This window comes from Hippoglossus hippoglossus, chromosome 14, assembly GCF_009819705.1.
Source record: "Hippoglossus hippoglossus isolate fHipHip1 chromosome 14, fHipHip1.pri, whole genome shotgun sequence".
NCBI classification, from domain to species: Eukaryota; Metazoa; Chordata; class Actinopteri; order Pleuronectiformes; family Pleuronectidae; genus Hippoglossus; species Hippoglossus hippoglossus.
In genome coordinates this window covers 21,248,304-21,270,662 of record NC_047164.1, presented here as the reverse complement: position 1 = coordinate 21,270,662, position 22,359 = coordinate 21,248,304, and the positions used below count along the sequence as shown (strand labels likewise).

Below are 22,359 nucleotides of genomic sequence, written 5' to 3'. Positions count from 1 at the left end.
GTTCAAAATAAGACAAGATCGGGGGTAGATTATACCAGGTGTGGGGGTATACTATCTCGCAAACACCCACCATCCATTGCTCAGCTCTATGCCTTTAGCCAGATCCACTGTGTAAGCCCAACTGGTGTTTTGAAACACATCCTTGCTGGCGTTGGAGGGTAGGGTGATGTGCGGTTACATTTTACACTTCTTGGTGTCGAATCGAACATGTGATTACCACCCTGCGCTCTCTCTCTCTCTCTCTCTCTCTCTCTCTCTCTCTCTCTCTCTCTCGCTCTCTCTCTCTCTCTCTCTCTCTCTCTCTCTCTCTCTCTCTCTCTCTGTGTGTGTGTGTGTGACCACAGGCAGAACATGCAAGGAGCAGAGTAGGAGCCACTACCCATTTCAAAGAATAAATGCCCTTTAATCTTCAGAGAAACTCATCTCCAATATATATAAAAATATACTTTATTTGTATGTTCATGGGACCAAATGGCAGGGGTCAGGAAACCGACACACCCTCATAGGGAGGGGGAGGGGTGGGCCTAGGGGCGGACTTTGATGACATGCAGCACCTGATTGGTCGAGGGGCATGGGGTCAAAAGTTCAACCTGTCACTTTGACATACAATGTCCCTCTTTTCTCTCTAACTCCAATACGATCACGATCTCTGATTTGCGAAACACCATCATGATCCACGATGTGGCCGCAGCTGCGGTCCGGGATCTGCAAACAATAAAGCACAAGGACTCCAGGAAAGAAGTCAAGTCAGTAATATGGATGATGAGACATCAATGTCTATAATGTGGATAAAGAGGGAGAAGAGGAAAGAGAAGCTCCATGTGTCATGTGTCCCCCAACATTCTAGACCTATAGCAGGATAACTAAGAGCAGGTCCAAGACAAGCCTGAACCAGCTCTAACTATGAGCTTTATCATATAGAAAGGTTTTAAGCCTACACTTAAACGTACAGAGTAGGCGAACTGAAACTGGGGTATGATTCCACAGGAAACGAGCTTGAGAGAGCTGGCTCCTCCTCTACTTTTAGAGACTTTAGGGCCTAACAAGGTGCAACATCCTCAGTCCTCGGTCCGAAAAACTACCAAAAAACCTCAGAGAGCCACATGTGAGGGATCCCGCTCCCAGGACAGTTGTTTGTAGAACACATTGTCTTGGGGTAAATGTCTGAATGTTAACATTGACTGTGTGTGTGTGTGTGTGTGTGTGTGTGTGTGTGTGTGTGTGTGTCTGTACATAAAAACTCAACAATTCATGGAGAACATTTCACCAAACTTGGTGGGTATCTCCAGATGATTAAGGTCAAGGTCAACAAAAAATATGGTCCGGAAAACAAATTGTCAAATATATGTCAGATAACAGGGCTGGAGAGTCAATCTAAAGTATATATTCCCCCAGCATATGATATCATATGATTAGTGACATCATTAAAAAGTCACAATCAAGTCAGGAAATGATGTCATGCATAGTTTAAAAATAAATCTTATGATATCTCTGCATCACATTGACACGCCGGGCTTAGACCAAGAAATAATTTATGATCATATGGTAGGAATGACATCATCATGATGTCACTATATGAAATGGCTTTATTACTATATTAAGTCTTGCCTGATGATGGTTGCCTCTGTTTGGTGCGTTGCCTCTGCTGAAATGTGTCCTTTTGTGTTGACTGTACTGAAATGACTGTGAAAACAAAGTATATCTAAAAGTCTAACTAAAGTCTGGAATATTTTTTAGGGGAGCTGTAGCTAAACATTGTCTGTAGGTTTGTCATTTGATTGTTCCTATAACATATTGATTAGAGCACCTTTGAAAAAATAAAAATACCTCTACAGACAGATTCTAGAGGAGGGAGTTCTCTGAGGTGTGGGGGGGATTTCCAACAATGTTAGCTCAGTATCCTGTAGGAGAAGTTGGCTACAACCAACACCTGAAATCGTAATCCAGGAAACAGCAATGGTGATTCATGCACATGTATTCAATCTGTATTCACTCAGGATATCATCAGTGCTGCACTTGTTTGTGTTGGAGGTACAATCTGCATATATATATATATATATAAAACAACAACAACAACAGCTCACATTTAGCAGTACATCACACTTTCCATTATGCTGATTTAACCTTGTAGCCTTTGTGAATTCATGTGCAAGACCTTTTGTCATACGTAATTTATTACCATTCATAAACAGGACAGCAGGAAAGGGCAACACGGTAGGAACACATCTGTAAAGATTCTCAGTCACCCAGGTCATCTTCAGGGGTTCAACATGTTCATCTGGTGTTTCTAGAGGACTTTTCACTGCTAATCCAAGAGGCTTCTTCAGTTCTGACTGACTAGTGGGAGGTTTCAGGTCTTTAACCTCTATGGGTCTTTACCTTTCTTAGGAGACATTGTGTTAAACATGCAGAATGTTAAATTGGATCTTCTACGCTGTGCCATCCGTTTGTGTAATAGTGGTTTTGTTTCCCCAATGTATATATCTGATAAATCCTCGTTGCATTGGACTAAATAAATCACATTGTTCTGTTTTTGTCTGGGAGTTTGGGAGGATGAGATTCTGCCTAAGGTTGTTGCTGGGCTTGAAATGTACAGGTATGTTGTGTGTGAAGAAAATTCAGAGTTTTTCCGAGACTCCTTTTGTTCTCTTCTCTGTCAGTTTTGTTTCTTTGATGAGATGTGAAACATCTTCAAGAAACACAAGCAAATCCAGTTGCCCTTGAACACGTGTACAGCTCCTGAAGATATTATTGGAAACCTCGGCAGCAGTGTTTGGACTCTATGTACAAATTCAGATGAAGTTTGGTTCAACAAGAAGATTCCATGATCGCTTGTTTTAAAAACTTTATCAAACAGCGGTTTGTTTTTTTCATTTGTTCAGTGTCTTAATTCCAGAAACTCTGAAACATTTCACTCTGTGAATTTAAATAACAGCTGAAAATGGAAGAGTTCCATAAATATTGTACATCAAACCAACCACAACACTTGAACTAATGGCACTCATACCTCCGCAAAGGCCCAGCAGTCCCCTTATGAAACCACAGATCTGGATTTTTATTTTGATCTGCACCAAATTGCACACACACATATATATATCAGTCCTCTAAACATGTAAAAAAAATCATCAAGATCCATTAATTATTCTCAGAGAAATGAATACAAATGTTTAAAAAGACATACCTTGCAATGTTTAAGAAAGTGATAAAAAATCCAGATTCGTATCCACACCAAAGTTTATTGTGTTCTCTCCCAAGTTGTGTGGTAATCTGTTCAGTTGTTTTTGTGTGTATAATAAAAATATATCCATATTTTAGATTCCCCTGGAGACACAACAGATATAATTGTTTGCGTGTATTAAATTACAGGTTTTTGTGTTAACTGTCAATGCTTGTTTCAAATTGTGTGAGAAATTTAAATTAGTTTTCTCAAAGTGCTATTTAATCCTCCATTTGTAAAAAGAAGAAGTACAATAAGGTCTTTTTTTGATATACATCACAGACCTCATGTCAAATTGGTCACAGATTTTAACAAAAACATTTCAAATGTTGTGGTTGTATAAAAAGATTGTATTTGGAATTAATTAGAGTTTTGCTTTTTTCTCACTACATATTAATTTTCCCAGAATGTTTAAAGGTGAAGACATGAACTGCATCCCAGTGTCCAACCACAATCTATTCCGTCAGCAATAATGTATCTACACAATGTTACATTAATAGATATGATTCACATAAGGATGAATAAGAATTCCCCTCAGTTTATTCATTGACTCAGGTCATCATAACCTGACTGACACTTATCATGGATATAATGAAACCATGTTTAGCTAATTAATAGTGAGTCATAACCACAAACCTAATTGTTACATGATGAGATAAGTTGCTTGGCATGTTGATTGATCCCCAGTGGTAGCTACAAATATCCGTCAGGACTTTGTTATGGCTATAGTCTGGTTGGTTTAGAGATTAGATGGATTCTGTTGAAAACATGACCCAGCTTGCCGGCGTTTACTCAGAAAGGACATCGCTATGTTACCAGCAGAAACAGTAGCCCGAGGGGTAGAGAGGGCAAGGACCCTAAAATTTACTTCATTCAGCTTTAAGAATCAGTGTAGAACAAAAGCATATTACTCATATTTTGATTTTAAGAAACAAAGACATCAGCGAACATGTTTAATACAAAATGACAAGGTATTGTATTCAAATATTCACATTAAACTGCTCAGAAACAACAGTGTATGAGTGTAAGTACTGAAGGTAGTCTGATAAAGTAGAGTGTCTACATTCTCTATATTGCCAGCATCTGAGTTTAATGGTTGCATTTTTCACATAGGATTCTTGGCATCTAAACTTCCACATGACTTATTCTATTTATACAGTTTGCGGTTAAAACTATTTCAAAATCTGTTATTCCAGTAAGGAAATATCAAATGTCAAGTGTCATGTCATCATCGTCATGTTGAGCAAATCATAACCAATCCATAAATGGAATACTCCATACTCCCTGTGTCAGTGACTCAAAGAAGTAGTTGCCCAACACGCCCACTCGTCAACATTTCCTCAGCCTATATAACAGCTGGTCTCCAGTGCGGACACACAACAAAGAAAGGATGAGGTCTTCTACTGTGTGTCTTTTACTGAGCCTGGCAGTGGCAGTTTACTGTGTGCCAGTAGCAGAAATTACTGTGCAGGATGAAAGCTTGGCAGAGGTAAGTGTGCTTACTTTGCCTCGTCTGCATGCATTCTCGATATTTTGCATTTCAGATATGTTTTTGAATTCTCATCCTCTTTTACAGAGCTATTTGAAGACATTCTTCAACCTAACAGAGGAACAAGGTCCAGTATCCAGGCGGGGGATCAGTCCGGTGACCAAGAAGCTGTCTGAAATGCAGAGATTCTTTGGTCTCCAGATCACCGGGACGCTGGACACAGACACCATCTCCATGATGAAGAAGCCCCGCTGTGGCGTTCCAGATGGCAACATCGCCCGTTTCTCCACGTTTGGAAGCAACCTCAAGTGGGAGAAAAACAGCCTTACCTACAGGTGAATGGGCTGAAGAGAGAGTTTGAAAGGAAGAGTAATAGTAGTAAGTCCATTTAATAATACTGTTGCTGTCCTACAGGATTGAGAACTACACACCTGACATGTCCAGGTCAGAGGTGGACAACTCCATGGAGAAAGCGCTGCAGGTTTGGGCCAAAGTCACTCCCCTGAGATTTACGAGAATCTACAGTGGCACCGCGGACATCATGATCTCTTTCGGCCGCCGATGTGAGTGCAAAAGAACTTTACTTGTGTAAAAGTACAACACCAGAAAAAAGTATTATCCGCAAAATGCTACCCAAAGTATTCATCATGCAGATGGTTCCTTTCAGATTATCTTTTTTATTTGTAGGACATTAGTTATTATTACTAAATTAATGCATATAAGCACTGCCTAAATGTCATAGTCTTTTCACATGGAGACAATATTGATAACATACTTCTATGAATACAAGTATGATACAGAAAATAGCACTGCAGTATACTTGATAAGCTCAAATTTTGTATCTCACCCTGTCATTTAAATGTATCAGAGTAAAAAGCTTATCTTTCCCTCTGAAATGTGGTGGATTGGAAGTGTAAAGTATCTATAGATACTAAAGGGTATCACTCAATGACTGGCAGAAGATCTTTTTGTACTATGACAGCGTAGATTTATAGTGCACATCACTCAACACAACAAAGAGACAGCAGTCATTCCACAGTGACATGTCAGTGCTCCAAGCTATTTTTTTTTTCCACTGTTATTATTGGTCTATGAGTTGTTGAAAATGCTCTCTTTCCTCAGCTCATGTTTGTGTTAAAGATATATTAAGGCATATTTTTGTGTTGTGAAGTGCACAAACTTAGAGATGATCCAACAGTGAGCAATGGGATACGTTCCAAGCTTTCTTTCTGAAACAGAAATGCAACAAGTGCAGTAGAAAATAAGATCACAAAGTACTTTTAATCGCACTACAGATCTTTATTGTGTTGAAAATCTGACCTGAATCTGCTCTCACTCAACAGCTCATGGAGATTATTACCCCTTTGATGGCCGTGATGGCACTCTCGCTCACGCCTTCGCCCCGTCTCCTGGCATCGGAGGGGATGCTCATTTTGATGATGATGAGACCTTCACCTTCCGTTCCAACGCAGGTGAGTTTGTTATTTGCGATTTGCATAGTGAGATATTTGACAGCATCTGTCAGGATGTAAGTTGACATGCTGTAACTTGCCTGTAAATCTGTGTTTCCTGCTGTAGGCTATGTCCTCTTCATGGTAGCTGCCCATGAATTCGGCCACTCCCTGGGCTTGTCTCACTCTGATGATCCTGGTGCCCTCATGTACCCTACATACACATACAGAAACCCTGACACCTTCGTTCTGCCCCGTGATGATGTCAAAGGCATCCAGTCTCTCTATGGTTAGTACTGATTGCTGGATAATTGCTTCCTGTTTGCACAACCAGCACTCTGCAGATCTCTTGCACAATCCGTTGTGATGCATTTAATGTTTTATGCAATGTGATGCAGGGCTTTCTAAATACTCAGCAGCTCATCTTGTTTCAATTCCAGGTCCAAATCCTAAAAAGGATCCTTCTGAACCTACTGCCCCAACCACCCCTGACGCCTGTGATTCTACTATGGTATTGGATTCTGTCACCACCCTGAGAGGAGAGATGTTCTTCTTCAAAGACAGGTATCAAACATTTTGTCCACCAGAATGATACAACATCCAAATCTCTATTTTGATTGTTTCTTAACAGAACACTTGTGTTTACAGCTTCTTCTGGCGTAGCTACCCTCAGAGCAGGACACCTCAGCAAAGCCTCATCACAAACTTCTGGTCCAGTGCCCCCAACAACATCGACGCTGCTTATGAGAGCCGGCAGTCAGACAGAATCTTTTTCTTTAAAGGTACGTGTCCTCTGTGTCAGACGACACAAATCTGATTCTATTTTATTTCAAAGATACCAACGTTTTTAACTTTTTCGTTCCTACAGGTCGCAAAGTGTGGGCCTTTAGTGGCTATAATCCAGTGCGGGGCTATCCCAAAAGACTTACCAGTATTGGTCTGCCAAGATGGGTGAAGAAAATCGATGCAGCCCTCTATGACGTACAATCTGGCAAAACTCTGTTCTTTTCAGGCGAATATTACTACAGGTGTGTACAGAGTATAAATAATTTCCTGATTTAACAATAATTAATTCTTTACCCCTTACCCTTATTGAATGCATCTAATTATTGCCTGTTTCTGCAGTTATGATGAGGTCAGGAAGACTATGGACCGAGGATTCCCCAAACGTGTTGATCAGACCTTCTCTGGACTGAAAAAGGTGACTGCAGCTTTCCAGTACAGAGGTGAGTAGAGAAATGACAAGATGTTCCCAGTTTGCCAGACAAACAGCAATCCTCAAAATGTTTGATGTTTTCTTGGTTCATGCACCAGCTCAATGTTGATGAGAAGACCAATACCACTCACACATCTGTGCATTGAGCAACAAGTTATTTTATCTACCTTGAGACGTCTATTACTACCTCTAAAGCTCCCTCTTGATGATGTCATATGTTTTTGTTTTTGTTTTTTTAATCAAAAGTGTGAAAAATTACAAGTTGTGGTTTTACAAAGTGCCATAGCAAAATAGGGTTTCCATCAGTTGCCTGGTAATCTCATTACAATGACTCAAGGAAACCCCCTCAGCCAAGTAATAGTCTGACCCATAGTCTCCAGTTATCAGTTTGGCATCAATTTTCTCTCACTATTGAAGCCATGCATGCATTTAACTAAACTATTCCCATCACAGACATTAACATTGAGCCTCTGTTCTGCAGGTTTTACATACATCTACAGTGGACCCTACATGTTTGAGTATGACCTGAGGACCGGGAGGTTGTACCGTGTATTGAGGAACAGCTACTTCTTGCGCTGCACTAACTTCTAGCACAGTTTACCATCTGAGTTGTTTATAGCCATTCGTGTGAATGAGAGTGAATGTACAACTACCAGTGTTAACCTATTTCCTTTTCGATTCTTACGATATCACTGCCAGAAGCTGAACAGGAAGTATTTGTAAGAACTGTGGAATGAAATGGCTTCTATATCAGTGATTGTAAATGTAAATATGACGCTTTGGAGACTGGTACTTCATTCAGTTATAGAACAATCCACAAATTAAATAAATCCAACTTTCATGCACTTCAAAAAATGATTAACAGGACATTTTAAAATATAATAGTTTATCAATACATAGTTAATACAACAATGAATTTGACACTTATTTAAGAAAACAATAAGATGCTAAATTCACATATTAGCTACATTACAAAATAAGAATTCCTATAAAATGTATTTTTTATTTAATTTGGGTTTGGATTTTCGTTTTATGTGCATGTTAAAATTGTAAAAGGTGACATAAATAAACAGTGTAGCATCACTAATTTACAAATACAAAATACATTGAATTGTTTTCATTTTGTGAATGTACATTTATTGGGAGATGTAAAAAACTTATAGAGAGAACTTGTTATGTACTGTACTCTTCATAAAGCGCGTAAGACTAAAAATACAAACTTGTATTCTGCAAATAAAAGTACAAACAAAGAACAAAGGAGGATATTGAGTTAATTTCATGTCATTTGTTTATTTTTAGTTGACTGAATAGCAAAAAGAGGTAATTCAGCAGAAGGCAGTATTGCCATATATTTTCTTTAGAGCTTATTTTTCTCAATGCTAATATTTTACTCTTGGTCAGGAGTCCTTTAACGTGTTAAGAACATTAAAATTATTACATAAAAAAGAAAACAGTGGACTCAGACTTGTTGAGGAATTTTTATGTAAATATACAAAAATAATTCTGTGTCTATGTAGCCATTCATAGTGTTTTTTAATTAGAAATCTTTAGGAGTTTTAGTTTAGTTTAGTAAAGAAAACTGGAGACGTGGTCGAAACAAGATGACTCTGGGTTGCAGCCAGTATTCAAAGTAATGTTACAGGATTTTACACAAAAATAATGCACAACTGTATTTGTTGTGACATCAGAGATAAAATCCAACATAACAAAAATAATTAAAATCATCAAAGGAGCGATGCATATGTGTGCACATTGTACAGGCTAAGATATATACACTACGTATATTATATTTGTCCTGCCAGTGTTTCATAATGATACAAAACTTTTTCACACTTCACCATCGCTTTCTATGTCTCCGTCTCACACTCATCATCGGCAGCACCAGGACATATGACGCTGGCTCATCAAAACAACCTAAAAAATGTTAGGTACCCTGTGGCAGTGGGCAGAGGTGCCATTCTCCCAATTAAAGATGCTATTTTGAGGATATAAAAAATATATATATTGTGCTACTATTCTTTACTCTCACAGTTCCCTACCTATTTGCTTATTACACCCACTGATACATTTTCTGCTACATACCAATCCAACAATAAATACATTGTTTGTCTTTAATAGGTTCACATTGATCAATGACAACACCGTGCCTTCTCAGAAAAGAAAAACTACACAAATTGAGCTTCAGAATTTATAGACATACAGAACAGCAAGAGCATCTCCGACAGCAAGTCTGTTGCAATGAAAAGTTTCCTTGAAGTGACCATCAGTTGTTTGTTGGTCTTTTTTTATAAGTGAAAATCCAAAATGTGTTCATTTAGATGCTGTAGAAATATGTGCAAGTCAAGTTTGATAAGCTACATCAGAGGTCACTAACAGGCGGACCGTGGTCCGGGTCCGGACCCAGAAGCCGTCCCGTACGGACCCGGACCTACAGCCAAAACAGAAGGTTATGATTTAAAACCTGACGGGGCGCTTCTATTTGTAACCGGCGCAGCTTTTGTAGTCTTTACGGTAGTGGTTTAGCGGATGGGGAAACGCACAGACCAATTGCATGCGAGTTAATCCATCCCACGTGATACTACTCAGCCAATCAAGTCTGTGCATTCCAGGCGGTAAACATTGCGACTCTACAGTGCAGACAGATGAAAGAGTTAGAGGCAAGTTACACATGAAAAGACGGTAGAAAGAAAAAGACAGATAGAGATACAGGTAGAGAAAACAAAGGGAGAGAAACAGAGGAGTGAGACGGAGAAAGGGAGAGAAACGGAGGAGTGAGAGAGAGAAAGGGAGAGAAACAGAGGAGTGAGACGGAGAAAGGGAGAGAAACAGGAGTGAGACGGAGAAAGGGAGAGAAACAGAGGAGTGAGACGGAGAAAGGGAGAGAAACAGAGGAGTGAGACGGAGAAAGGGAGAGAAACAGAGGAGTGAGACAGAGAAAGGGAGAGAAACGGAGGAGTGAGCCGGAGAAAGGGAGAGAAACAGAGGAGTGAGCCGGAGAAAGGGAGAGAAACAGAGGAGTGAGACAGAGAAAGGGAGAGAAACAGAGGAGTGAGACAGAGAAAGGGAGAGAAACGGAGGAGTGAGAGGGAGAAAGGGAGAGAAACAGAGGAGTGAGAGGGAGAAAGGGAGAGAAACGGAGGAGTGAGACAGAGAAAGGGAGAGAAACAGAGGAGTGAGACAGAGAAAGGGAGAGAAACGGAGGAGTGAGAGAGAGAAAGGGAGAGAAACAGAGGAGTGAGACAGAGAAAGGGAGAGAAACAGAGGAGTGAGACAGAGAAAGGGAGAGAAACAGAGGAGTGAGACAGAGAAAGGGAGAGAAACAGAGGAGTGAGAGGGAGAAAGGGAGAGAAACAGAGGAGTGAGAGGGAGAAAGGGAGAGAAACGGAGGAGTGAGAGAGAGAAAGGGAGAGAAACAGAGGAGTGAGACGGAGAAAGGGAGAGAAACAGAGGAGTGAGACAGAGAAAGGGAGAGAAACAGAGGAGTGAGATGGAGAAAGGGAGAGAAACGGAGGAGTGAGCCGGAGAAAGGGAGAGAAACAGAGGAGTGAGCCGGAGAAAGGGAGAGAAACAGAGGAGTGAGACAGAAAGGGAGAGAAACAGAGGAGTGAGACGGAGAAAGGGAGAGAAACAGAGGAGTGAGCCGGAGAAAGGGAGAGAAACAGAGGAGTGAGACAGAAAGGGAGAGAAACCGAGGAGTGAGACGGAGAAAGGGAGAGAAACAGAGGAGTGAGCCGGAGAAAGGGAGAGAAACAGAGGAGTGAGACAGAAAGGGAGAGAAACCGAGGACTGAGACGGAGAAAGGGAGAGAAACAGAGGAGTGAGACGGAGAAAGGGAGAGAAACAGAGGAGTGAGCCGGAGAAAGGGAGAGAAACAGAGGAGTGAGACAGAAAGGGAGAGAAACAGAGGAGTGAGACGGAGAAAGGGAGAGAAACAGAGGAGTGAGCCGGAGAAAGGGAGAGAAACAGAGGAGTGAGACAGAAAGGGAGAGAAACCGAGGAGTGAGACGGAGAAAGGGAGAGAAACAGAGGAGTGAGCCGGAGAAAGGGAGAGAAACAGAGGAGTGAGACAGAAAGGGAGAGAAACCGAGGAGTGAGACGGAGAAAGGGAGAGAAACAGAGGAGTGAGACGGAGAAAGGGAGAGAAACAGAGGAGTGAGCCGGAGAAAGGGAGAGAAACAGAGGAGTGAGACAGAAAGGGAGAGAAACGGAGGAGTGAGCCGGAGAAAGGGAGAGAAACAGAGGAGTGAGCCGGAGAAAGGGAGAGAAACAGAGGAGTGAGACAGAAAGGGAGAGAAACCGAGGAGTGAGACGGAGAAAGGGAGAGAAACAGAGGAGTGAGACGGAGAAAGGGAGAGAAACAGAGGAGTGAGACGGAGAAAGGGAGAGAAACAGAGGAGTGAGACAGAAAGGGAGAGAAACCTAGGAGTGAGATGGAGAAAGGGAGAGAAACAGAGGAGTGAGACGGAGAAAGGGAGAGAAACGGAGGAGTGAGATGGAGAAAGGGAGAGAAACAGAGGAGTGAGACGGAGAAAGGGAGAGAAACGGAGGAGTGAGACGGAGAAAGGGAGAGAAACAGAGGAGTGAGACGGAGAAAGGGAGAGAAACGGAGGAGTGAGACGGAGAAAGGGAGAGAAACGGAGGAGTGAGAGGGAGAAAGGGAGAGAAACAGAGGAGTGAGACGGAGAAAGGGAGAGAAACAGGAGTGAGACAGAGAAAGGGAGAGAAAAAGACGAAAAAAGTGGGGGAGTGGGATATAAGAGGGGAAGAAAGTGATTCTAAAACTGTTCAATTGTTAAGATGTGTTGAGATTTATTATCTGTAAAATTGGTTGAGACTTTTGAGTCAAGATGTGAAACAGAAAAAGGGAAATTCAAGCTTTTGCTCCCTTTATTTTATTTTTCTGAAGTTAAGCCCTTTATTTGAACATGCACAATTTTCACATTTTAGATGTTGATACAACTACTAGGCTACTTAAATATATATCACACTAAAGAGTTAGACATTATGATCTTCCGGACCTTTGCTTCAAGAAATTTTCTCTAACTGGACCTCTTTAAATTTTAGTTGAATACCCCTGAGCTACATAATCAAAGCTGATAATCAGAGGTGCTGTGCCTGTTAGCCACTGGTGTCTGGACTTTGTCTATTATGAAAACAAACAGTGATTAAGAAAAATGTGTGTACAGAGGGAATATGTGTGCTTCAGTCATCCAATTCTCAATACAGACAATTCTTACTGCTCTGAATATCTGATATATAAAAGTGTCTACAAGTTTAATCTAGCTCCTCAATCCTTATCAGGTTCTTCATCAGGTAATTTAACACAACGTAACAGCAATTTAAAGGGATACATTGTGTATGTTGGTATGACTGAATGTAAGAAAAGAACTATGTGAGGTGGGGTGGCAGAGCAAAGAGCAACATTACTTCACCAAGAAACACCAGATGTTAACTCTTGTCCTCTCTTGTCTCCTGTTGATGGTTCATTCAGTACAGTTTCTGCTCAACGTCGTGTCCACACAGGCCCACGTTTCTCCAACTCTCTCTAGCTCCAAATCTCAACTCTTCTACCCTCCAACTCCCCCGAACATCACTGCAGCTATTATCTCTCCCCTGTTCCTCTAATGGGCCTGTTCAGACACTTGCAGGAATGTTTTATTGCCCCATCATGCATCCCTCTCTGCTCTCGCATCCAAAACACTGAAATGGACCGTTTCAGGAAATAACAAGTCTCAGTATCTGAGCAGAGCCGAGCAGAGACGGAGAATAAAGAAGAGAAGAAAGGAGTCATGGAGGGTGCATTGGCTGTTAAAACAGTGATGGTAGTGGTGGTTGTAGCCCTCTGCGGAGCAGTGCCCACCACTTCACCCAGCCAAGAAGAGCTCTCTAAAGCCCAGGTAAACATGAGGTGTTCTCACAGTTCAAATATTGCACTGTTTGTTGAGGTTATTTAATCTGCTGATTTGGGGGAGAAGAGCGTTTAGTTTTTTTGTTTGCGATTCTGTAAGAACTATTGATTTCAACCTTGTTAAACATTAAAGTTTCACATGTTTTAATGTTAACATTAAATGAATAATTTACTTTCCAATTTCAGTAATATGAATTTCTTACTAAAGCCTGTATGCATTAAAAGTCAGCTCTTCTGTATTACAACTGGTTTTAAGACTTTGAAGTTGAGGTTTCAAGACAATAACATGTACCGTGTTTTTTCAATCAGGTATAGTTTAAAAAAATATAACAGGAGAAACAAAGCCTCTGTCACACATCACGCTGGAAACAGATTTTTTTTACCTGATGAGGACTCATCATACGGTGATACAGATTTTCAGAAAAGGCATGTTCATTGAATATGTTGTAGTTGGTGTTGCCAGGTAAAGTTTCAGATATGAGAATGTTTGTGGCCTAAATTAGTAAGTCCCACAACTTAAACAAGTGAGTCAGAAAAAATCAAAGGGAAATTAAACTTGACTAAAGTTTCTTTAGGGATTTAGGATTTAGTGCCACCTACGGTCACTGGTGGTTAAGAGTGAGTGAGGTGCTATCCTGCATGTTAGGGAGTTCTGAGGCCGCTACTTGTTCATAAATACAACAGGAGAGCAGCTGGTAGTCACTAATCAGCCTTTTTCCATGAGCAACAACAATCTGATTTCATGTTGAGCATAACAGCAGAACTCAGAAAATAGTTGGAACTGCAAACTGTAAGAAGAAGCCGCCAATACTCCCTGCAATATTAGAGATTGCTCCGCTGAGAATTAAGATGATAAGACAATGATCTGTAACCCATGTTTTGCCAGTTGTGAAGCAGCAGCAGGAAATAGGACATGTTCAGCTTCACCTTCTTCATACAGCTCTGACACGGAGTGAACAGTAGACTGCAGGGGCTGGTAGCAGTGAGATCAAATGCATGAACCGTATTTAATCTAGTGTTAATGCCTTATTACACTCTGAGTGTTGTGCAGGAATGATGAACTCCATCAGGGAAACAGTGAAAAGGAAAGTAACTGGATGTAAATACAGTGAATTGCTATTGCAGAAAAAAAATGTTTTGAGCCCACTTAAAAAAAAAAATACTTAAATTACGATACACACAAATGAATTAAGTTAGTTTGAAATTAAGCTATATATTTCTACAAGGTTTGATTTCATGAAAACCTGAACTTATTTCTTTTAACTTTTCACTTATCTTTTCAAAAAAAATTCTGTAAATATTCAAATAGTTATATTACAAATCCTTATATCATATGCTGCGTTTTATCTGCATATAAGAATGTTTTATTTGTTTCTTTTGTCTTCGACCAGGACTATCTGTCTCAGTTTTTCTCCAAAGTGGGCGTCAGTGCACCCAACACTGTCTGGCGCAGCTCTCTAGACTCCTTTGAAGAAACTCTGAGAAAAATGCAGGACTTCTACGACCTGGAGGTGACAGGACAGTTAGACACCAACACTATGGACGTGATGAATCGCCCCCGCTGTGGCTTCACAGACGTCAGCCAATACGCCCACTTCGACAATCGACCAAAGTGGGAGAAGACTGTGGTCACATACAGGTACTGAGCAAGATCTCCATGCCAGAACAAAAGGCAACAAGTCCCTGCCTGCAGTTCACACAAACACAGAACAAAACAAAGCTCTTAAATACTTAAAGCCTTTTCACTCTCACACTGCCTGTAGGATAATTAACTACACACCGGACCTGAGTCAAGGCGATGTGGATGCCACCATAGCCAAGGCTCTACAACTCTACAGCGACGTCATTCCTCTGGATTTCAAGCAGATTTACAGCGGCACCGCTGACATCATGATCGTTTTCAAGAGACGAGGTAACTCAGTACTTTCGGTGCCTTTGAGAAAATGTTTGATCCAGGGGTAACTTTGTTCCGTTTCTTACCAGACCATGGAGACTTTGCTCCATTTGACGGGCAAAGTGGAGTGTTGGCCCATGCATTCTCCCCTGGAGAAGGTCATGGAGGTGACACCCACTTTGATGAAGATGAAACCTGGACTCTGACCTCAGGAGGTGCAGCACCATTGAGATGATATGATTCCATAGCTAATTAAGTACCTCCAGTAACTGTATATGTGTATGTGCAGGAGCCAACCTGTTCTTGGTAGCAGCCCATGAGTTTGGCCATGCACTTGGACTGGCCCACTCTCAGGTCCGGACAGCACTGATGTATCCCACCTACAATTATGTGAACACAGAGGGGTACAAGCTGCCAGATGACGACATACAGGGAGTACAAGCTATCTACGGTGAGATGCATGGTGTTATTACATTAAAGCACTTTTCATGAATGCCCTGACAGAATCTGTTTTTTTGCCTTTTAAGGAATCAGAGAAACATCAGTTCAACCAGCGGCTGAACCTACTGTAAAACCTTTGCCGAGACCACAACCTAGACCCGAGCCAGATCCTGAACCCATACCAGACCGGTGCAGCAGGGACATGATTTTTGATGCTGCAACCTCCATCCACAGAAACCTTTACTTCTTTAAAGATGGGTGAGACATTTCTGCCAATTATTTTGTTATGTTATCATTTAGGTTTGACGTTAAAGCGAGGGCCGGTGAGCCTGGAAATGTTAGAAGAGCTGGCTACAATGTGCAACCAATGACATCGGCCCTCTCTTCAAAGCTACGCCCCCAAAAAACATGAACGTGCTCTGACTGACAAGCTGACTTTTCCATGACTCGCCCACTAACTTCTGGCTATTGTTGCTGCTTCACTCGTGTATGCCTACGAGGCTGAAGCCTCCGGTCATATGCAGTGAGAGCACAGTCAGTAAGTGACAAAGAGGTATGACAGCCCATCATTTTATTCAGTCCGAATAAATTACGGTTCTATAAGGGGCATAGACACGGGCTTTTTTCTTTTTTGCAGACAACTTTATTTATTGATGGCTATCTGGGCCTGAGTAGGATTTCAACAAATAAAAAGTGTTTTAAACCTACCAACCCCCCCTTTAACATGTTGCTCCTCAGAGCTGTGATCTTCAGTGCGAGTCAGCATATCATGGTATTTTGTGTTTTTTTGGTCAGACATTTCTGGAAGAGGAGCAGCTCCTGGGATGGCATCACTATGAAGAGTATTCAGTCTGCCTGGCCTGGAATCAGTCAAGTTGATGCTGCTTATGAGTTTAAAAAGACTGTCATTTTCTTTGAAGGTACAAAATTGAAGCCTTTTTGTTTTGTTTTCGTTATGAGAAAATAAAAGCTATTAACAAATACCTGTGCTCAGGGATATACCACATTAGTAATTGTCTATCTTTTCATGCCATAGGGGATCATTACTGGGGGATCAGGGGAAACACTGTCCTACCTGGTTATCCCAAACCTCTCAGTGAATTAGGCTTCCCTCTCCACATCACCAAAGTCGATGCTGCCGTCCATGTGATGTTTACAGGCAGAACCCTCTTCTTTGTGCAGAACAAATACTGGAGGTGGGTAATGTGAAAAGCCATGTACATATAGGCTGAATCCCTATATAGACTGATGTATTGATGAAAACCCTTCCTCATTTTACTCATAGCTACAATGAAAGGAGGCGCAGAATGGATCGGGGATACCCAAAACTCATCAAGACAGAGCTCCCTGGGATTGGCAATCGAGTGGATGCTGTTTTTGAGAACAGAGGTAGGCAACAGTGACAGCGGGACATTCCCTCTGCTGCAACATGATGCTCCTGTTTGGCTTGATTTCAATGATGCAACCCTCTCTTCAGGTTCCCTGTACTTTTCAAGTGGATCCAGACAGACAGAGTACCACTACCAACGAAGAAGAGTGATCCGCACCTTATTAAACAACGCATGGATGGATTGTGACTAAAACAACAAAAATCCTTCCACATAAACACACAAACACACATGGAAACGGAAACAATTCTACAAATCAGTTTTCTTAAGATCTTGATTTCTTAGACAATGGATCAATAGATACCTTTTTTTATATTTTGGATGTGGGTCCCTACCTTTTAATAGAATAGTGATTTAGAACAGAATAAAAAAAAAATGTAAGTGTTGATTGTGAAATGAAATATAAATGTTCTTACATTAATAGAATAACAGAGCTCAACAGGCTGCTGCAGCGGTGGTGGCAGTTTTTGTAATAAAACACACACACACACACACACACACACACACACACACACACACACACACACACACACACACACACATGCAGCGCTAGCGTGCAACAAAGCAACGGCCTTTTCCCTTAACTCATCGTGAGTTATTGTAGCTTTCAACAACAAATGCATAAAGTATGATAATCATTGTTATTTTTTTCTTGGACATTCATCCATTTACTCATCTAAACATTTACTGTAATCAAGTTTTAAATGTGAACAATAAAGAATGACTTCAAATGCCTTGTGTATGCATGTGAATGCACACATCAGCCTGGAAAATAGAAACATATGCAATTGATGATACAAACTCTGGTCCAACCTTAACACAACATCTTTATATACAGTCTATGATTTTCACTCTTCAGAAACCAACGGGTGACGTCACGGACACTACATCCATCTCTATATACAGTCTATGAACACAACCTGTAAACTTATTTCTACAGTGGAATGTAATTGAGTCAAAGGACAGGACTTCTTGAAACAATCCTCAACAGAGAGTAACATGTAATGCATTTATCAGACATGCATAGTACACGCTAAGAAAAACTGGTTCTTCACAAGTGCTATGGAGAACTTTGAGTGCTCTTTTCTCACTTAAGAAACTTTTTTTCCTGTTTATGTTTTATTGGGAACTGAAGTCAAAAGAAGAGTTCTTCAAAACACACCTTACAGCCCTTTTGGTGCTTTGAAGAACTTATTCATGATAAGTTGTCTTTTTTTGTTGACATTTCTTTAGACTACTGAATTCAAAAGGATTCCTTAAGTTCAGACATTCATATTCGACTCGCAACGGCCTCATTTACACCATGTTTTTAGCCTAAAAGTCCTCTGATATCTTCCTCGGAGGCGTGTTCGGGGTGCGTTCACGTACACACCTGAAAACTGCACACACTCATGCGTGTTCGCATCGCTACGTCTACTAGCATCGCCGCTTCACTTAAAAACATGGTGTAAATGACCTAATTAGGGCCCGAGCACCTCCGGTGGGAGGCCCTATTGTATTTCGAAGGATTTGTATTTCCCTTTTGGGGCTTTTTCAGGGCCTAGACATGCTCAAATTGTTACCAAAGTTTGCAGGGAATTCTAAACCCAAAAAGTAATTGTATTCTGGAGTAATTTGAAATGGGCGTGGAAAAATTGCTCAACAGCGCCATCTAAGGAAAAGCCCCTCAGTTAGCTTTCACCGATCTTCACAAAAATCGTAGCCCAGGTGTATCATGACCAGACAAACAAAAAAGGTCAGAGGTGCAATTGGAAAAAAGCAACAGGAAGCCCGCCATTTTGACTTTAGTGGCCATTTTGGCCATTTTTCACATTTTTACTTTGACGAACTTGTCCCAGGGCTTTCATCAGATCAACTTCAAATTGAGATGAGTGTCATCACAACAAGATGGAGATAAAAAATAACCCAAAGATCGATTTTTCGTCACACGGTGTGACCGTGGCATGGCGTCAAAGTTTGATTACACGCCATCAAAACACGAGGTTCTGTATCTCGGACAAACATGGTCCAATCGAGTCCAAACTAGACATGTAAGACAAGAGTCCCGGCCTGATGACATCTACACAGAAATCATGACTTAAAATCACAGCGCCCCCTGCTGGCTACAGGAAGTGACATGTTTTTACTTTGATGAACTGCTCCTGGCTGCTTTACAATATACAGCTCAAAAGAGCTCAGTCAAGTCATTGGACCATGGTCAGAATTGTGACATTTCCTCAAACCGTGTAAACATTGAGGTGCAGCGAAGGTTCATCCTTCGCCAAAGGACACGATGTTGTCATAACTCCAGTGTGCATTGTCCTATCACCGCCAAACTGATGTCTCATGATCAGAGTCCAAGCCTGAACAGCTCTATGTGTCAATATTTCCTCAGTGTCATAGCGCCACCTACTGATTCGCCATGAAACAGGAAGTACTTTGTAAATCCACTCTGCATTATCCAACCGGCTCCGAACTACTGACCTAAGATCACAATCCTGACCTGAACAGCTCCATATATTAATATTAGTTCAGGGTCATACCACCACCTACTGATCAGCGTGAAAATTAAGTTGTGGTAACATTGTCCAATTGACACAAAATTGCTCACGCTACATCAGAGCCCCTACTTGAACTGATCTATATGTCTGTATGTAATAATAGTGATGGCGCCACCTACTGGCAACAGGAAGTAAGCTTTGTTTTACAACTATCATTCGATTTACATAAAATTTTCAAAGTGTGATGTGCAATTGATAGCGTGGACCGTAATGAGCAATTAGTAGGCAAGGATCGACATCGCGTGACGGACGCAGGAAGTGAAGCGTTTGTCCTTGCCGCAGTCCGCAAAACACATGCAACGCGGAGACGTGCGCTTGGTCATTGATTGTCTGTCTGTCTGTATTTTTTTTGGGACGGACAGACGGACATCTGTCTGTCTGTCCGTATTTTTTTTTGGACGGACGGATGGACGGACGGACATGAGCACGACAACAACTTTGTGCATTGTGCGTTACCAAACAACACTGAAACTGAGGTTCTGTATCTCGGACATACAAGGTCCAATCGACTCCAAACTAGACATGTAAAACAAAAGTCCCGGCCTGATGACATCTACACAGAAATCTTGACTTAAAATCACAGCGCCCCCTGGTGGAAACAAGAAATGTCTTGTTTTTGGAACGTCTTACACTTGGAGGTATTCCTCCTCACCCACTGCTCGCAGCCATGTCAAACTGTATCAAATGGGTCTCAAGACATTGATAATGTAGGCATAACATTACTGTGACTTTTCGTCAAACGCCATAATAGTGGCGTGGCGTCAAATTTCATCAACTCGCCGTGACACACGAAATTACTATAACTTCGGTGTTGGAGGTTCAACCTCCCTCAAACTACATTTGTGTAGCAACAGCCCCCCCCTGCAGACATTCAGATGGTTTTAAGGAATGGGCGTGGCAAAATAACTGACTAGCACCCCCTCGGTGCTTGCGAGGTTGCATTTAGGCCATGAATTGTCCTTTTTCCATTTTGCCGTGGAATATGGGCTGCCACATATGGAGTGGTGTATGCTGGAAGCCTGTCCACATCCTCCGCTGCAACAAGGTCGGAGTCTGGATAGAGGTTAGGGACGGCTGGAGCTGCTGCCTGCGCCCTCTGCAGCGGTAGCAGCTGAGTGTCCGACTGGTCATCAGGCTGCACCACTGCTGGCTGTGGTTGTTCTCTTGGTGGAGCTGAGTCCAGATCAGGGTGTAGTCGGAGACACTGAGACTTGGAGATTAGTTCAGTCCCTGATATTCACTTCAGTTAAACAACATTCATACGCTCCCCAATCCAGCACATTGCAGTTTAGTTTTGAGTTGCTATAACTGATTTAAACTCAGACTTCCCATGCTCGGAAAAACCACAGTCATCCTCTCTATTCTTAAACCTATTTTCTCAAATAGGTTGTCTCAGTAGTTGTGAACCCGACTCTTATTTTTTATCAATTTAAACTCTGGTAATGTAATTATTTTTCCATCTTTAAATCTAAATGTGGATGCTTAGGATACTGAATACCTGACCAATAGAATGTAGAAACCTTAAAGGTTTAGTGTGTAGAATGTACAGGCAGCATAATGTTCCCCATGTGTTCAGTGTGAACCTGCTCTTCAGCTTTTAGTTAGTTACTGGTTGGTACATATGCCACTACTGATATTTCTGTGAAGAGCTCGTATTGTTCAGGTTTTAACTTCTTGGCTTGTGCGATGCTGCGCTAAATCAACTTGCAACACAATCAGAATCAGATTTAGTGTCACTTCTATAATATTCAATCAGCATACACAGGAATGATGAAGAAGAAAATGCCTTTCTCCACAGATCAGTCATACATAGTAAAAACTGACATTTTGAAAAAAGCAACAGAAAACAGGACTCAGAAGTCATTTGTATTTGGAGTTGACAAAGTGCTTTGTTAAATATATGCTTAATACAAACCATAAAACAAAATCGCAGATCCCAACTTTGGTGTAAAATATAAATATAAAATAGAATATCAAAAATTTAAAATAGAAAATAAAATATATATATCTAAATATATATATATACACCTAAAGAAAAAAACAATAGTGCAATTATGTGCAATAGTGCAAATATGCTAAGGTGCTGGTTTAGTGGAGTTATTGCAGATTGGAGGAGTTTAAAAGTCTTATGGCCTGGGGGATGAAACTGTGTCTGAGCCTGGTGGTGCGGGCCCGGATGCTGCGGCAAAACAGTTTATGGTTTCCTTTGATCTATTAGTCACATCATAGTCCTTTAACCCCCTTTGTTTGAATTTCTTAAACCTCCTTTGCTTCAATTCCTTTAACCCCCTTTGCTTCAATTCCTTTAAACTCCTTTGCTTCAATTCCCTTTCTATTCTTTAAAGATGCTCTTTATCTCAGAAAAATAAGAAGTGAAGAATCAGTCTGCACTAACCAGCAAATTGGTAGAACAAAGAAGATAAGAGATTTTTCATGAGAATTTGGAAAACACATCTTGAACAGCAAAAATAACAATTCGTAACACACATTGAAACAAACAACAGTCGCAATGGAGATCACTCGGAGAGTGAAACAAATGGATATAAAGGTAGAGACTGTCCGCCCGTACTTCGAGTCCTTTTTTACGAAGATCACTGCAGAGCAGTGGGAGCTGTTGAAGTCATGCAAACCGGATGAAGCTACAACATTTATGTTGGCAGATCTTCTGCTGAAGTTAATGACGACCGTTTCAAATGCAATTGCAAAGCGATGTCCCGATGCACCCTTGTCTGAGGAAGAAGTTCGGTCCATTCTGGGCGACACTCTCAACGACAGTCTTTCACCAGGCACAACAAAGACTAAGAGTTTGGATAAG

The 22,359-nt window shown here is 41.2% G+C and overlaps 2 protein-coding genes across 2 annotated transcripts; both read left to right on the top strand.

Moving 5' to 3' along the window:
* Window positions 1–4,592: 4,592 nt before the first annotated feature.
* LOC117774303 (collagenase 3-like) lies at window positions 4,593–8,221 on the top strand. Its single transcript, XM_034606626.1, has 10 exons — window positions 4,593–4,706; window positions 4,794–5,041; window positions 5,121–5,269; window positions 6,050–6,178; window positions 6,285–6,446; window positions 6,598–6,721; window positions 6,806–6,939; window positions 7,026–7,185; window positions 7,283–7,383; window positions 7,855–8,221. Exons 1-10 carry the CDS (start codon window positions 4,608–4,610, stop codon window positions 7,962–7,964), a joined length of 1,416 nt encoding a protein of 471 aa, XP_034462517.1. The 5' UTR covers window positions 4,593–4,607; the 3' UTR covers window positions 7,965–8,221.
* A 4,787-nt stretch (window positions 8,222–13,008) lies between these two features.
* On the top strand, window positions 13,009–17,199 carry mmp30 (matrix metallopeptidase 30). Its single transcript, XM_034606625.1, has 10 exons — window positions 13,009–13,270; window positions 14,673–14,920; window positions 15,045–15,193; window positions 15,265–15,390; window positions 15,465–15,626; window positions 15,703–15,874; window positions 16,412–16,536; window positions 16,653–16,812; window positions 16,902–17,005; window positions 17,094–17,199. Exons 1-10 carry the CDS (start codon window positions 13,163–13,165, stop codon window positions 17,195–17,197), a joined length of 1,458 nt encoding a protein of 485 aa, XP_034462516.1. The 5' UTR covers window positions 13,009–13,162; the 3' UTR covers window positions 17,198–17,199.
* Window positions 17,200–22,359: the final 5,160 nt, after the last annotated feature.